A 15,720-nucleotide genomic window follows, 5' to 3' on the forward strand; every position below is an offset into this window, starting at 1 on the left:
GACTTGCTGCTAATCAATTCTGCAGCCGCATCTGTTGATGAAGGTTTGGGAAGTACAGAGCAAGATATATGTAGCGATCAATGCCTGGCACTGGGCTGACTGAACAGTGAGTGACAGTCACAGCTCCACTGGGAGTCAACATTTACACACAGATGGACCGGGCCTGTCGGATGTCTTGGCAAAAGGCTGCTGTACACACACATACACACACGCAACACTGAAACACTGACCGACAGAATGTTGTCCATCAATGACACAAGTGGGAAAAATTACAGACTCGTGTGAAGCGGAGTCAGTAAAGTGAAGGAGTGACATTCCATAATTTGAGCTGCTAAGCTCTGGCACAGACTGATATGACTGCTGTTGGATGAATGCCGCTTCACAACGCCAGTGTTTCAAGATTTTAGGGGGGAAAAAAAGCCTTTTCAAATTGCCATGTCGATTTTTTATATTTTGTCACTGGGCAAAAATAACTTTTTGTATTTACAAGATGTACACTTTCAGCTCAACAGGGGTAGAAATGATCAACTGTATTGCTAAACAAAGTCTGAGCTCGCAAATACGACATAATGATGCACCACTAATTATCCTACACCCATCTTGCATTTGGCCTGTTATTCCTGTGATGATTCAAATTACTGTTGTTTGTTAAAAATCAAAATCAAAAAGCTCCTGTCCGGTTTGGCTGAGCTAGCCCAGAGCATGGCTTTCTACTTTTGAACAAAGACAAACACAAAAGGACTAAAACATACCTGCTGCTTTCTCGCCATGTTACCCATAGGGAGAAAGTCAGACATTTCTCCAACACCTGGGCTTATAGCTGGAGAAATATCTGCATATGACAGACCAAGCTGGGCTTTTTTGGATCACTCGTGCTGCCAAGCAATATTCATAAATTTAATTTCCAATCTGCTCTCCTTTTATTAGTTTGGGTGTTATTAAATGAGATTGCTTCATCTTAATATAATATATTTCCAGGGCCTGTGAATGTGGCTAGGAGCTGATATTCAAATTCAATAACATGGCCTGTACTTAGTGCATGGCACTAATAAATGCCAATGTATGATGCATACGAAGACGGGGCTCAGCGTGGAAGTCGCAGCGGGCAATAATAATGCTGTGAATGTCCTTCAGAGGTGAGACATGCTTCTCTCCACCCCTGTGCTCCACTGCTCATATGCCTGAAGAAGCCCAGGTGACCTACATACAGGATGGGAGTGCTGAAGAGAGGAGAGGCGACTGTTCATATTTCGCTATATTTTATTAACTAGACTAGACAAATCCCTGAGCAATGTATACATTGGCTGTGATACTGCACACCAGAGAGAGGACGATGTAAATCCCAACCGTGCAACTGGCCTGTAACCTCTCCACCGGACGCTGAGGAAACAGACCTGTTGGATCCATCTTGGAACAGACATCAGCACAGCTTGGTGCAGGAGAAATGCATGACCAAGCAGCTACAGTAGAGAGCAGCAGCTTGGTCGCAGTGTCTCACCTCTTGGCCTCTGTAGGGTTAAAACTTGACATCGCTCCTTTTTTTTTTCTATTTTATCTCTAGAACCTGACAACTGCTCTTGCAAAGGTTGCAGCTTAGGAAGCTTAGCTGCAGCAGCGAGTGACCTTTACTTTTATTATGAATATTTCTATTTCATCATTATTATAGAGTGAAATCTATGCATATGATCAGCACAATGGATTTCTTTTTCATTAGTTGTGTAAAATGCCAGTCAGTGAATGGAGGGGCAGTCAGGGCTGCCTGCCAGACTAGCCCCCCACACCCCCAGCCTCCTCCTCCTCCTCCTCCTCCTTCTCCACTGGAGGATCTGACAATTGGAATTAATATGCGTAGAGCTTTCCCTCTCCTTATGTTGGCTGAGGTTTTCCAGGCAACTTTATCAGGGGTAACATTATCGAGAGCTTTGCCGAGAGCTTCTTCATCATGCTCACATCCGAGCCTGCCCAACACTTGTCACTGTCAATCACAAGGTGATAATACACAGATGATTCTCTCATTTGGTTTAATAAAATCTCCAGGCTTATTTGAACTGCAGTCATTACAGCAAATAATTGCTGCATTGAGGTTTTAGCCAGGCCATAGCCTTAGGGATAAGGAAAGACTATTGCTATATGAAGGATTTGGCTGATGTTTTTTTTTCCTTCTTTTTTTTTTTTTTTAACATTTACTCCCCAGTTGTTCATATTTCTAAAATGAATATTACATTTGAATCTGGATTTGGCTACTTTATTCAAACTAACATTGTTATTACATATTATCTGGATGTGCAGTCATCTGTTTTCACTTTTTCTATCTATGTGCTGTCAAGACAGGTTTCACCAGGGACTGCCAATTGTAATTTTTAACTGTCATTTTAACCAAATTGTAGATCTGAATCAGCGGGCCTAAAACTCTCTGAAGGAATGGACTCACAGAAGGGAACATATTTCATCTTAAATTTGAATTCTGGCACCAGCTGAAGGTGAGTCGCTGGAAAATTCAGCTGAAACCACGATATATAAATCTTTCAGACAGGAAAAATCTGATAATAAAATATGCCATTACATCACTGATCTGCTTAGCAAATATTTAAAAGGATCTGATCTGATGCATCCTATTCAAATGCATGTGAAGCAGCTGTCTTGACGCTTGTTACGGAGTTATTTGATAAATCTTAACTCCTCAGATATATTTAAATGAAGGAAAATGATACCAAGTTAGGTTATCTTAATTGACCCTTACTTCTCTATGCCAGTAATTATCATCATCATCATAATCATAATAATAAAACAAACAACAACAAAAACAAACATCAAAATCAAGAGTTTAAATGCATCTGATCAAAGATTTTCTGGCATAAAAGCTCCAACAGGTCACATATTCAATTAGATAATCCAATCTCCCCGCTTTAATTATATTCATTAGTATATTTGTTTGACCAAACAAGGTCACAATAATTGATTAGATAAAGAATCAATGGCAAAGACAAAAAACTCATTACAAGAGCACTGGTGTGGATATTCGCACCCTTGTTTGGGTCAGACAGTTTATCTCAATGTCGATGAAGGCAAAGAAGGCATAAACTTATTTGTTTTGAGGTGGTCTTTGATTTGTACATGTCAAAAGAATGACGGTGACCTTGCGTCGTCGGCTGCCCCCGGTAAAGTAGTGGGACACTAATTACCTTTGTCAGTGAAGTGTACTTGGGACAATATACAATCAGATAACAATAATGGAGTCAATAATTTGTATTTACTCTGAAACTTGGACAATGTCATTTCTCCCAATTAGTGCAATCACCCATGCATTAAATTAGTTTTTTTTTCTCTCACCCAGAAAAATAATTAGGGGTAATTGTTAGGAAATCAATCAATCAACCGAATGAACTGCCAATGAAGCGTGGTCAAAACTAAAGAAATGTGTGACACAGATGGCTTGGGTGCGTTTTACCCTCTGGGGGACTTTGTTGTGCAGTACACCGAAACAGTGACACAAAGGCGAGACAAAAGTGTGTATTTTCATGTTTATTTAAATTGTCTCCTGAAGCAATTTGATTTGATTTGATTTAAATTGTTATTTAAGACACTGAAGTGCTTTGAGTAATCTATGCCCTGTGAGCCTTTCCATACAAGAGAGTCGAAATGACACACGTTGGATTTGCAGTTCTTAAAAAAAAACACATTTAGTGTTTTAATCTGTAAACCTTCAAATAATATTTATTCAGCCTAATATGCAGCCCATATAAATGACAAAAGGTGGAATATTTTAAACTTTAAACACCTGAAAGAAACAGATTGGTAGGGAGGTTTTTATTAATTGCACAACTGATTAGCTATAAATAAAACATAGGTACACAAACTTAATCACAACTTAACTTAAAATGACAGGATTGTTTTTTTCTTATGGAAATTGTTAATAACTATACCCACAAAGTACTGACCCAGGTTTGTGTATTTAATGTTTGATTGACAGCAAACCACTGATCTATCAGCTTCTGCTTTTCTACTTTTTCTGAGTAAAGTCCACATTTTCCTTCACGTGAAGGAGGCTCCAGCCAATCAGCTGCATGAACGTTTTTTCCACAGACCAATAGGAATCCGTTCTCACACTCGAAAACGCCCCTCATTACGTTAGATTGAACTCCGGTTTCTGTGTCTGTCAAATTATTTAGCTAGCCAACATTAGCAAGCTAGCTAGCTGGGATGACACCCAAAGGAATGCTGGGCGGCTTGTGCGGAATTTAAACTGGGGAAACGCATCAACATCTCCGTAAAAGGGACTTTTGCAGATCTCGAGCAAACAGGGTGAGTTACATCACTAAGCTTTCTTACGCACCACGGCTAAATTTAAAGGAACAGTCAAGTTGTTAGCAACGTCAAAGATAGCTTAAAAGCTAACGCTATAGATCACATAAAGTGAGTCAAGGAAAACAGGTGAGACAACGTCAGTGTGTGGACATTTACTCGACTAGTTTTTTTGCCTCGAAAATATATTCAGTCCAATTCCCAGCTGTCAACCAGAACGACATTGTTTATACTAGCTAACGCAGGTTCCTAATGTTTGCTAACGTAGCACTGCAACCACCGGCTGTGGCGAATGATTCGATAACACGGTGTACTGTCAGAAATACCGCAACGTTAGTGGCAAATTTGACAAAAATCAACACATTGGTGTTAACTGTTATCATCCAGTGGCCCACTACTTCTGCTGCGTAGCATCTGAACTTCCACAACAGCACAGCAGCTAGCATGCTCAATGTAGCAGCCAAGTTAGCACGAAGCTAACCCTATCCCAAACAACCTTTCATTTTAGATCATCCCTGGGTGGTAAAGTTTCTCATTTTTGTACTCTGTTAGCCCTTAACTGTAAGATATTTTCGTGTTAACTGTCAGTTTGCAACGATACGTGGCTGCAATGTAAGCTAGATAGTGTTAGGTCAGCATTGTGTTCTATTACAATGCCATTAGGATGTTTATGTGTGTCTGACCTCAGCTGTAGCAACAATCATTTGTTTGTGATGTGTGTCCTTTGTATGTGATTCAGCGATGATGAAGTTGTGTCTTTCTTCTATCACAGCAGCGGATGGCCTGGACAGTACTTGTCGTGGGACCTACATAAAAAGAGGGACACCAATCTGAACCTCTGAATGAGTAATGAACCTAAACCCCTTCTGGAGCATGTCTGCCAATCCAAGTCGTAAGGTAAAATTAAACAATTGCTATGTGTTGACTGTAACAATGCCACAAAATGTGACAGCACCCATGACATACTTTGTATACATGACATCATATAATATCAAACTTGACAGTAGACAGCTTTCAGTGGCTGACAGTTTGCATTAAGTGACAGTGGGCAGATACATCCAAGTCTGTGGAAGCCTTTCTCTGAGATTTACTTCACATGAGAGTCATGAGCTCTGCAGAACTGAAAACCTCTTTCAAAGCCTTTCCACTTCAGTAATGTTGTTTAACCTTTATATGACACGCCCTAGAGACCATTTTCCCCCCCTAAACATAACTGTTTGGCTTATCCCAATTTGACTGTCCTTTAAAATTACACCCTTGTTGCATGGTTGGTTTTAGGGTAAACTGCATATGCACTAACTCAATGGATGGTGTAAAGTTTTAATGTTTGCTGAGAAAACAGAGGAGAGCAAACATTTTTATCTATGCTCCTGGCGTTGTGAGTTTCCCTTTCAAAGATACAGAATACTGAATCAGCATCACCAATATCCAGTAACAATAAATATCTCTGTACTCATCAGTGACTTTATTGCCAGATATAGTTGGTGATCATTTGATACTCTGCTTTATTCCCTCAGTCTTTCTTTTAAACACCACCATCTTAGATCCAGTCTTCAGTCCTGCACCTGTTCCCACTTGCATTTATTTTCCTTGGAATCTTGCTAAACTGGAATTTTTTAAGACCCAACTTAAGGGTGTGGTCTGTAGCTCGTTTTTGGGAAAAGTTCTTGCTGTGTGCAGTTCAAGTATTACTAAACTTTAAGTTCTGATGAGGAGAATCCACTCATTTTCATTGTGTGACTTGTGTCATTGGTTTACTACAGCTCGCGAGTGACAAAATGAATTTCCAAACACAGGGGAGGGGAGGCAAATGTTAGCATGCTGGTGCAACCCTGGTGAGGTGGGAAAGAGGCAAACAAAGTACTTTGAGCATGGGTGTGAGTTGATTTATTTCTGCCTAGTCATAGAAACATTCCAAAAACATGCTGTAATCAAGTCAGACTTTACAGATTGCGCAAGCTGGATCTGTTTCATTAGCGCACTATTCATCATGAGCATTCCTGGCATACTTGCAGTGACCATCAGCGGTATTCGTTGTGGCTTCCTGATGCCTCCTGGCACCTTGGTACTGTGTGCTAAATGTGTATAATGACACTGTGCTGTAAATCATTTTGTCAATTTCAACAGTGTTCGAAAGATATAGTGATAGCTGTGTTTGAAAGTGCTCGTGCTTGTCTAGACGTGTCTTCCTGATAAGCTGCAAACCAGATGGGCAGAGTAACCTGAGAGCTTGGTCACAGCAAATGGTCACTACCCTGGGCCATTGCTCTGCTCCTGAGTGTGCATAATTGCTCATAAACAGTAGCCGACTCTAAATCATTCTGTCTAGACGTTCCTTCTTTTTCACGTAGCAAGGATTTTTTATTTATTTTTTAACGGCTTATGTGCTTAAATCTCTGTCATATTTCTGTGCAAAACAGCAAAGATCTGATAACGAGGACCAGAGCGGGCACGGGGAGCAGAGAGCCAGCCCAGCCCGGCTGTCCTTTGGCAAGAAGCAGCTTCCGCCCATCCCTAAGAATGCAACCCCCATTACCAAGCCTCCATCAACGGCCACTCCAGCTCAATCAGCCAATGGCACACATGCCTCCTATGGCCCTTTTTACTTGGAGTACTCTCTGCTGGCTGAGTTGTAAGTATTGGTCCAGTATTAGAAGTTCAGTTTCAGTTGGCACTTGACATGTCGTGTGTTTTATGTTTATACTCCAGTATGTTGGTACCTGTTTTTTAAACACACAGGCTTAGTCAGTATTTACCTGGGTTCATTGTATCCCTTTAATTTAATACCTAAGAAGAAAAGAAAGCACGTGTATGTTTTGTTTTTTTTCCCCCTGCTTTTGTATTGATTTACCTTCCTGCCATGTGACCTGCAGCACACTAGTGATTAAGCAGAAACTCCCTGGAATTTACGTCCAGCCATCCTACAAGTCGGCACTAAGTAAGGACACCTCTTCTTAAAAATTATACAGTTAATGTTTCATTTGTATACTAACAAATGTGACTCCTCAAGGATTTCTTCATGTTAAAAAAAACTACTTTGCAAAAAACAAGATGCACAACTAACATACAAATATTCATGTACTGTAATGTTTATATTATTTTTTTATCCATTTCGTAAGATCCCATTATGCTGCGTATGACACTCTACAGCAAATTAGAATTTAGTTTTAAAATCTGTGCATTTACTCTGCTTGGTTCAGCATGATTCTTACCGACTCGATCGAAGTAAAGATTCTAAAGTATCATGTCTCCCACTGTTTAGTGTGGTTTGGGGTCATATTCATCAGACATGGATTATACCAGGACGGCGTCTTCAAGTTCACCGTGTATATTCCAGATAACTATCCAGATGGAGAGTGTCCTGTAAGTTTTGGTGTACCATCTTTTATTTTTCTTCTTCTTCTTTTATTGTATTTTTTAACAGGAAAAAAGCTTTTTATATACACCCATCCCTATAGTCTCTTTGCTTATGTGAAAAGTTTGTATGGTCATGTCAAAAATAAAACCTACAAAGTTATGTTTTTTTTTTCTCCCCCCCTTCTGTAAAGGTTTAGAAATAAAAGATGCATGCTGTACAAAACTAAAAAGATATTCACAGTTGTATTTAAACATACTAGTTTTTATACAGTAAAGTAATAAAATAGAACTTTTCAGAGACACAAACAAGTATTATTTGACCATATATTAATCTATAATTTGTGTTTTAACTGTCCTAAAATTGTGTTAAAAAGTTGGGGAAAATCCTCAAGAACCTCTTCTTTGTGCTTCATTTCAGAAATTAGTGTTTGACATCCCAGTCTTCCATCCTCTTGTTGACCCGGTGTCGGGAGAGCTTGATGTCAGAAGAGCTTTCACCAAATGGAGGTATGCATGCTTTTTTTTTTTCTGTTCATGCATTTTGCTCTCCTATTTACCTCGATTGATGCTTCACAGTAGCAAGAAATGCAAAGATAAGTAAAAACTAAATTATTAATTTGGGCAGCCTGAGACAATCTCGCTTGGTTGTACTTCCTGTTGGACTAAAAGGATGGATAGAATTACAGCACTAATCTCATATCACAAATAGAATTAAAGGCAAAATTATTTACCGTAATACACAATCAGATAACTAGAATAAAATAAAAATAGAATAAAAACTGAAATCTAAAACCACAGCTGCCTTATGTGCTGAGTACACGCTGTAAAATTGATATTATGCTGTAATACACTGTACGATGCTGTAAGAGGAGGAGCTGTGCTACTGGACATTCTGTGCAACATTCTTTCGCATCACAAAAAGACTGTTTTCAAGAGCGAGGACATGAAATTGAGTTCAGCATGGTGTTCAAATTAAGAGTGAAAATAGCACATAGTGTTCTACTCATTTCACACTTTAGATTTCCAAGATTTCATTAACCAGAGTACGGTTTAGAATGTAATCACCAGTCTGTGAAGGTGCATTGCTTTTGGTAGGGTCAAGGTAATGAAAAATATTTAATACTTGAAGTCATCTTAGTTTTGTCCCTTCAAAGGAAGACCTTCTAGTGATGACCTGCACTCATAATGTTGTCAAATCCTGTCTTGTGTTTTGTAGACGGAATCACAACCACATCTGGCAAGTCCTGATGTACGCACGCACAGTTTTTTACAAGATCAACACCACGGAACCGCTCAACCCAGAGGCTGCTGTGCTGTGAGTTTCTGATATTTGTTTTTATTTGTTTTGTCCTAATACAGGAGAAGAGATTTTTACAATCAGAGCACAAACTTATATTCATGGTTTTATAGATGCTAGTTGATTGTGTAGATTATTCTTTTGTTTGTCTATTATAAATAGAAAAAACAGAGTTAAAATGCAAATCTAGACTCAATAACTGGGTCTGTAACCCACTCAGTGAAAAATATAAAATCAGCTTTTGGCTCAGTGGTGTTGATATTGTTACAAATGCCCCATATGTACATTTTGGTTTATGTCATGGACTGACACACTAATAGTTGTAGATGTAGTGTTGTCATGAAACTGAAATTATGACACTGTTACAGTACCTGCCTACATATATCGATACTGATACTGAAACGACACCACAACAAAAACCTCAGCATAGGTTTAAAAAAAAAACAAAAAAAAAACTGAGAATGTTGTGTCAATGTGAAAGCAAGACAGTGGAGGATGTAAAAAGAAGCCATGAAACACTGTACCATAGTGTGTTCATATATTGTTATATTCAACTTGGTAAAACATCTTTTAGAAATTGGCTATGGGCTCCCCTTATTGTTTATGTAAGCGAAATAAGACTGTATTTTGCTTTGTGGAAAATTCATGGATGGTCTGCAAGTGCACTTGAATTTGCAGCTGAGCCTCTCATTTTTTTTTTCGCTATGAAAGCTGCAGTGTTCTCATGAGAGAAAGAAACAGTGCGGCCACTATGCCTGCAGGGAGTGGAAGCAACTCATAGGGAATACGTCGTCTTATAAAGAAAAAAAAAACTCTTTCTTAAAGTATCTGTACTAACAGGTTATGTGTTGTTTATAATGACAGGGTACTGCAATATCTTCTAGTGTTGATATAGTGTCGGTGAGCTAGTATGCGTGACATTGATCCTCGGCACTAAAATGCAGCCGCCCTGTTCACCTGGGATTTTTGCTACAAGTCAAAATGTCTGCAGTGAACGAGGCTCATTCTTAAAGACGATTCTCTGAGAAAGGACTTGGTTTTCATAAAGAAGAGAAAAGAACAAAGAGCATTTTGTCATTGCTTTGGTATAGAAAGCAATTCCTATTTTTTGTTGTTTATTTTTTAGATATGAAAAGGATGTTCAGTTGTTCAAGAGCAAAGTGGTGGATAGTGTGAAACTATGCAACAGCCATCTTTTTGACCAGCCCAAGATAGATGATCCCTACGCAATAAGGTTGGTGAACTGTCCCCATTTTTAACATTCCACTGCTCACCGCTACAAGAAAACACACTCTGTAATCCTGTGTGTAATTGTCTGATGAAGCTCTGGAGTGGAAAAAAAAAAAAAGAAAGTTGACTTCTCACACCCTCCCTTCTCCTCTCTAAATCCATCGGTTTCAGCTTCTCTCCATGGAACCCAGCTGTCCACGACGAAGCAAAAGAGAGAATGTTCACATACAAAGTAAGTTTTGCGAAACAAAAGAATGGTACCCTCTCAGGTTAACCCCATTAGCACAAGAGTTCAATCTGCTGCAGAAAGGCTTTTGTGAAGCTAAAGTTTAAGCTATGAGCTTATGATCGGTCGGGCTGTTGCTTTGGCGTAGTTGCTAATTTACCTTTGTTGCCCTAGAGACGGCCTGAGGATCACCACAAGGGAACGCAGGTGTCGGGGTTGTCTTGGGTGAAGCCCGGATCTACGCAGCCCTTCAGCAAAGAAGACAATCCTCCCCAGAGCTGAGCCTGCAGTGTCGCAGCAGTGGCCACTAGAGGGAGGCACCAGCATCAGATGCCACGCCACTGGCTCGCCTCAGCTGTGTATCTGAGCTGGACCCTTGAAACAGTTGGGAGAACTTTATATTAACTCTACGTTATTGCTCAGCTTTAAAAGCTTTGTAGGCATCTCCTCAAACAGCTTTAGTGTAAGAAAACCAAGTTTGTATCATATGTAAATCGACGATGACAAATGGATGTGTCAGCAACATCATTTAGGCTGTGATGCAATCAAAGCGCATTCTTGTTTAGATTTTTTTTTTTTTTTAGATCCACACATGTGTTTGATTAGGTGATGATATAATGTCCCAAAAGGAGGCGAAACATATGAGCAAAGCTATTTGCATTCATATGGTAAGTACAGTGGACTGCATGATCTTTACCACTAATAGAAATTGGCTCAGGACTGTTTATTTGTCAGACTTGGAATGTCATCAGTCACAGCTGTGTGAATGAAACATCCTAATCACACCCTCTCCCAATACCCAGTTAGGTTGACATGATATGTTTTATATTTGTTACTTATGGGACAATGATTTCTTTATATTTCTACTGTGTAAACTATTGTCTTACATAGTTCCTAATATATGTATAAAGCAGAGCAGGCAAGTATGGTTTTAATTGAGATGCTAAGTAAGCTCGAGTATTTTATTTTGTCTGATTTTAAATCATTTTGAATGTTTTATGTACCTTTTGGTTATCGGTTATTAAAGGTTTGATGTGTAAATAACGGATGCTGTGCTAAGGTTTGACTTTAAGAGACATATCTGCATTGATCCTTAGATTTTGTAAGCAAACGTTTTGGTTTTCTTTCCAAATTGCTGTAAATTATTTAAGCTCCCAAGTCAAAGAAGTTACTGCAGGATTCCTACAGAAGTCTGACAGAAAATGTATTTTGATAAGGTTTAGTTATTAACTACTTTCTGAGCAGCACAATATAATGGTTATATACCCTTAAGCTCCAGACAGCTGTCAGTTAGTACTTGACGTCTTCATCTGAATAATGATCTGGCTTGTAGTGAAATTGCTCCTCCACTTTAAATATGCAAATATCGCCGGAAAAAAAGGGTGGAATGTTTTATATACACGAGAATCCCACAAGGAAATGACCATATTAGAAAATCAAATATGGTGCTGAAACCTGTTAGACCTATTTATAGCTGCTGTGGAAGGCAAGGACGTAACAAAATCAGTGTACCTCACACTGTCATTTGGGCTGCTGGCATCTTCAAACAGGAGTCGTTATGTGTTCTGCATTGAACCGTTCCTTCTCCACTGCATAGATGAGAGATTTAAATGTTTTTTTTTCTCTGAAATCAATAAAATGATTTTAAAAAGTTGCACTTTGTATTTTTGTTTTTTTGCATGTGGTTTGTAAAATAAGCATAAAAACACTTCTAGTTAATTTAGAGCATCTGTTCACTTGATTTCTGCTTTCCTATTATAGTTATTCATTCATTCATTCATTCATTCATTATGAAACACAGAAATCATTGAAGCCTCCTGTTGCACTACCTCTGTGCATCATCATTATATGTACAATTCTTTAATTTCATGTGCAACATTGTCATTTAAACTTTTCTAATTTATTACTCTGGTTTAGGCAAGTTTATGTCTCTTCACAGTACTTTTTATTTACATAGTACTTTTATACTTTTCTTTTACATATATTTCATTTCACTTAGAATTTCTTCCATTTAGATTTCTGTATTTATTGCCTGTGTTGTTATTGTTGTGTACCACAGTTTTCATTCACCATGTCTAGATTCATTGTGTGTGCGAGCTCACTTGGCAATAAAAGCTTTCTGTATTGTGGAGTCCTTCTAGTGTACCTGAGCTCACGGACACAACTGGGCCATTGTGGCTCCATTCTAAATGTGTGCCGAAGGCAATTAAAAGTGTCGTGAATTTCATACGTTGTCTATAAAAACACTATCGAGGACGACAGATAATGTCCAAAGTGGGGTAACTGAATTTAGGGCAGTATGTCGCCCACGCCGCCGCCAGAGGTCGGTGTACACCCACAGTGGAGAGCGGCTCTCCCACTCCGGTCACGTTCGCACCGAGAAGAGACTCCGGTCCATGTGCGAAAGTAAAACCTCTCCGGATTGGCTCTGGCTCGGACGCGGCCATCTTATGCACTCTGTCAACACAGCGACTTGACAAAACACTACCTGATGTGTATCCGCTGTCAGGCGCCGGTTTGGTCGGCGCTGTTTTCATAGCGCTCACACCGGCAGAACCGGTTTTTAATTTGGCACGGATCGGCGTCACTGTGGCAAATTGTATGCGGACCAATCACAGGCGGCGACACTGATATGCAAATGAGGTGTTATCACCGTCACGTCAGCAGCAGCAGCAGAGCCGCTGCGCCGTGGTCGCCAGCAGGAGTACAACTAACAACACAGCCACAACTTCGCCGATAACACTCTTGTCTACATTGACGTCTGGAGTTGCGTTTTTTTGCGGTTCGTTTCAGGTAAGAAACAACACTTGTTTGTGGTTATTTTTATTTTGAGAACCGTTTCTGACTCGGAAGGGGTGGAGGTTCTGTTTCATTCAAGCTAGGAGCTGTCAAATTTCGGACAGTCAGTCAGTGAGGGTCGCCTCAGCTGTCTGATGACACACCGCCGAGCCGAGTGCGTGTCTTCCCGGTTAGAAACAAACACGGCCGAGTTGCCAAACTTGTCCGCTCTCCGTAAGTTCGCGTGTGAAAGCAGCCGATAACCGTCGTACTTTGTCGGGAGTTTTGTCGCGTAAAGATGAAGAGTGGGCGCTTCAAAGTGCTGCCTCTTCTTGGTCGCGGTGGTCCTGAACTGACAGCGACCAGCCGGGCTCAGTCAGCACCGCACTTCAACTGTTGGGAACACTCCGCTTTTAATCCGAAATGACAACAAAACTCCGCCGGGAATAGCCAACTAGTTAGTTGAATGACCACGGACACCATGACTGACGACCTCTCCATCCATCTCCGGCCTCCTCCTCCTCCTCCTCCTCCCCCCCACCTTTCCTCCCCTCCTCCTCTCCTCTCCTCGTCTTCTTCACGGAGCAACGTCACGACACCTTTTTCAATCCAAAGTGAAGGTTTTGCCTCGGAGCACGTGCCTCGACAGCCAGGGCTAACAGTTTTAATATCTAACTAATCAAATGTCCTGCTTTCGTTTCATTTGGTGTCCGAGCAGTTAAAGTCGCAGCAACACATTGCCGCCTCGCCGGCTTATTATCAGGCGCCGCGCTCGCAGCAGCTGAAGCCATTCGCGGAGGAAGATGAAGAGGGATGCTGCTCACTTCGGCGGTGAGCTTATTTAATCATAGCAAGGACTCGTCAAAGCTTTTTGAAAAAACACCACAGATGTGTTGCCAAGTGACACATGGCGCCATTTTAACAATTAGAAGTCTCACGAGCGCTAAATGAAACGCGCGCTCAGTCTCAGCGACGCGTACTTTTTTTTTTCTTTTTCTTTTTCTTTCTTATTTTAACTAACTTTGCACATGCTAATTTAGCAGGTAACGCTGTTGGTTTTTATCACTGTTTGACTTGAGGTTGGCCATCTGTTCGACACCCGTCCCAGGATTCAGTGCGACCTCGGGACAGTTTACAGAGACGCTTTTTGTTGATATTAGGGCCTGAGGTGCACGTGTCTGGATGGTGCTTCTAGCGTCATGATTATGAAGGAAACAGCTGGAAATCAACAGAGGGGCCTGGCCTGAGCCTCAGGGCCAGATGGGTGCTGTTTAAAGGTTAGCAGTGGCTCACGTAGCTGGCTAGAGAATATGCGCACTGACTAAAGGGCCCATGGGAAATGCCATGTGTATAATTTGTTTTTTCCAAACTTAAGCGTCCATTGTGTTTTCAACCCAGGAGTGGGTCCGACTTGAGTGCTAGTTTCCTCAGCTTTTAACTTCATTGTGTCTCAGAGTTACGTTCAGTTCAATTCAGACGACTTTATTTATCCCCTAGAGGCAATTCGAAACAGCTAATGTAAACACATCGACAAATAAACACAATAGAAAATAAAACACAAAATGAGCAAAAATATTCATAAAATTGGATGAATTTTGGAGAGTCAGGGGGACATGAGTTCCAATCTGTTAAGCACAGTCATGATGTGATCTGAAGCCTTTGCTTTTGGGTGGATGGAGAACCCACTACATATATGTATAATACATTTATTACTTTGAATGACACAAAGCGACTATCAGCTACAGGGTCCAGTTAAGACCCATGACTGATATTTGGAGCAGATCTGCATCAGCAGTAGGTACGTCCCATATTGGCTTTTTTGTCGATATCCGTTATGCCGATATTGTCCAACTCTCAATTTCCGATTCCGATATCAACCGATACCGATATATGTTTGTTGCTGCAGCCACACTTGTTCACACACTTTACGACGCAGTTTGATGTCGTCATCATTTGGCGAAATCTAGGCATTATTTTAGTGGTTTTCATTATAGGCACCAAAAAAAAAAACGCTGACGTGACAGATATTACATTTTTATGACAATATCGGGCACCCCTAATCAGCAGTAAAAAGGAAAATCCAAGCGACAGTAATTACAATCACACAAATCCCAACACAACACCTGTTCAGATGTCACAGCTTTTTAACACGTATCCTTCAGCACTAGTAGTTATTCCTTATGATGTAACCATTCAGATAGTGTTACGCTTAAATGGTTGAGCTCAAATCATTTAAAAAGTTAATCAAAACAGTATGTCTTTACAAATAAACTGTGTTTTATGCCAAATGGTGTAATAGATGGATTTAACATTTGCTTCGTCAATTTATAATCAAACTCGGCTTTAAATCCAAAACTTGCTAAAATGTCATTCTCCAAACCATTTCCAACTCATCTGGGGTTTCGCTGGAGTACGAGATCTCCTTGGTTAAAAGAAAAAAAAGGGGAATTCATGACAAAAATCTTCAACAACCATAAACTTTCTGCAAAGTCCCCATATCTCAGTTATCTCTTTGGGTTTTCAGGCTTTT

At 40.2% G+C, this 15,720-nt stretch overlaps 1 protein-coding gene across 3 annotated transcripts; it reads left to right on the forward strand.

Moving 5' to 3' along the window:
* Window positions 1-4,127: 4,127 nt before the first annotated feature.
* Window positions 4,128-12,066, forward strand: LOC103359249 (akt interacting protein). Of its 3 annotated transcripts, none has more exons than XM_008284488.1 (10): window positions 4,128-4,302; window positions 5,075-5,199; window positions 6,723-6,934; window positions 7,176-7,240; window positions 7,565-7,665; window positions 8,078-8,166; window positions 8,876-8,974; window positions 10,083-10,190; window positions 10,358-10,418; window positions 10,587-12,066. In XM_008284488.1, exons 2-10 carry the CDS (start codon window positions 5,152-5,154, stop codon window positions 10,692-10,694), a joined length of 891 nt encoding a protein of 296 aa, XP_008282710.1. In that variant the 5' UTR covers window positions 4,128-4,302; window positions 5,075-5,151; the 3' UTR covers window positions 10,695-12,066. The 3 variants fall into 3 exon arrangements, with proteins under 3 accessions (XP_008282710.1, XP_008282713.1, XP_008282711.1); XM_008284491.1 differs by having other exon boundaries at window positions 5,078-5,199; XM_008284489.1 differs by lacking the exon at window positions 4,128-4,302 and adding an exon at window positions 4,391-4,431.
* The last annotated feature ends 3,654 nt before the right edge of the window (window positions 12,067-15,720 follow it).

Source organism: Stegastes partitus, unplaced genomic scaffold, assembly GCF_000690725.1.
Source record: "Stegastes partitus isolate 25-593 unplaced genomic scaffold, Stegastes_partitus-1.0.2 Scaffold361, whole genome shotgun sequence".
Lineage (NCBI taxonomy): Eukaryota > Metazoa > Chordata > Actinopteri > Pomacentridae > Stegastes > Stegastes partitus.

Coding starts and splice junctions, on each gene's coding strand:
- LOC103359249 (XM_008284488.1), top strand. CDS start 5,152: ATGAACCTAAACCCCTTCTGGAGCATGTCTGCCAATCCAAGTCGTAAG. Junction 7,241..7,564: donor ATCCTACAAGTCGGCACTAA/GTAAGGACACCT, acceptor CCCACTGTTTAG/TGTGGTTTGGGGTCATATTC. Junction 10,419..10,586: donor AGAGAATGTTCACATACAAA/GTAAGTTTTGCG, acceptor TTGTTGCCCTAG/AGACGGCCTGAGGATCACCA.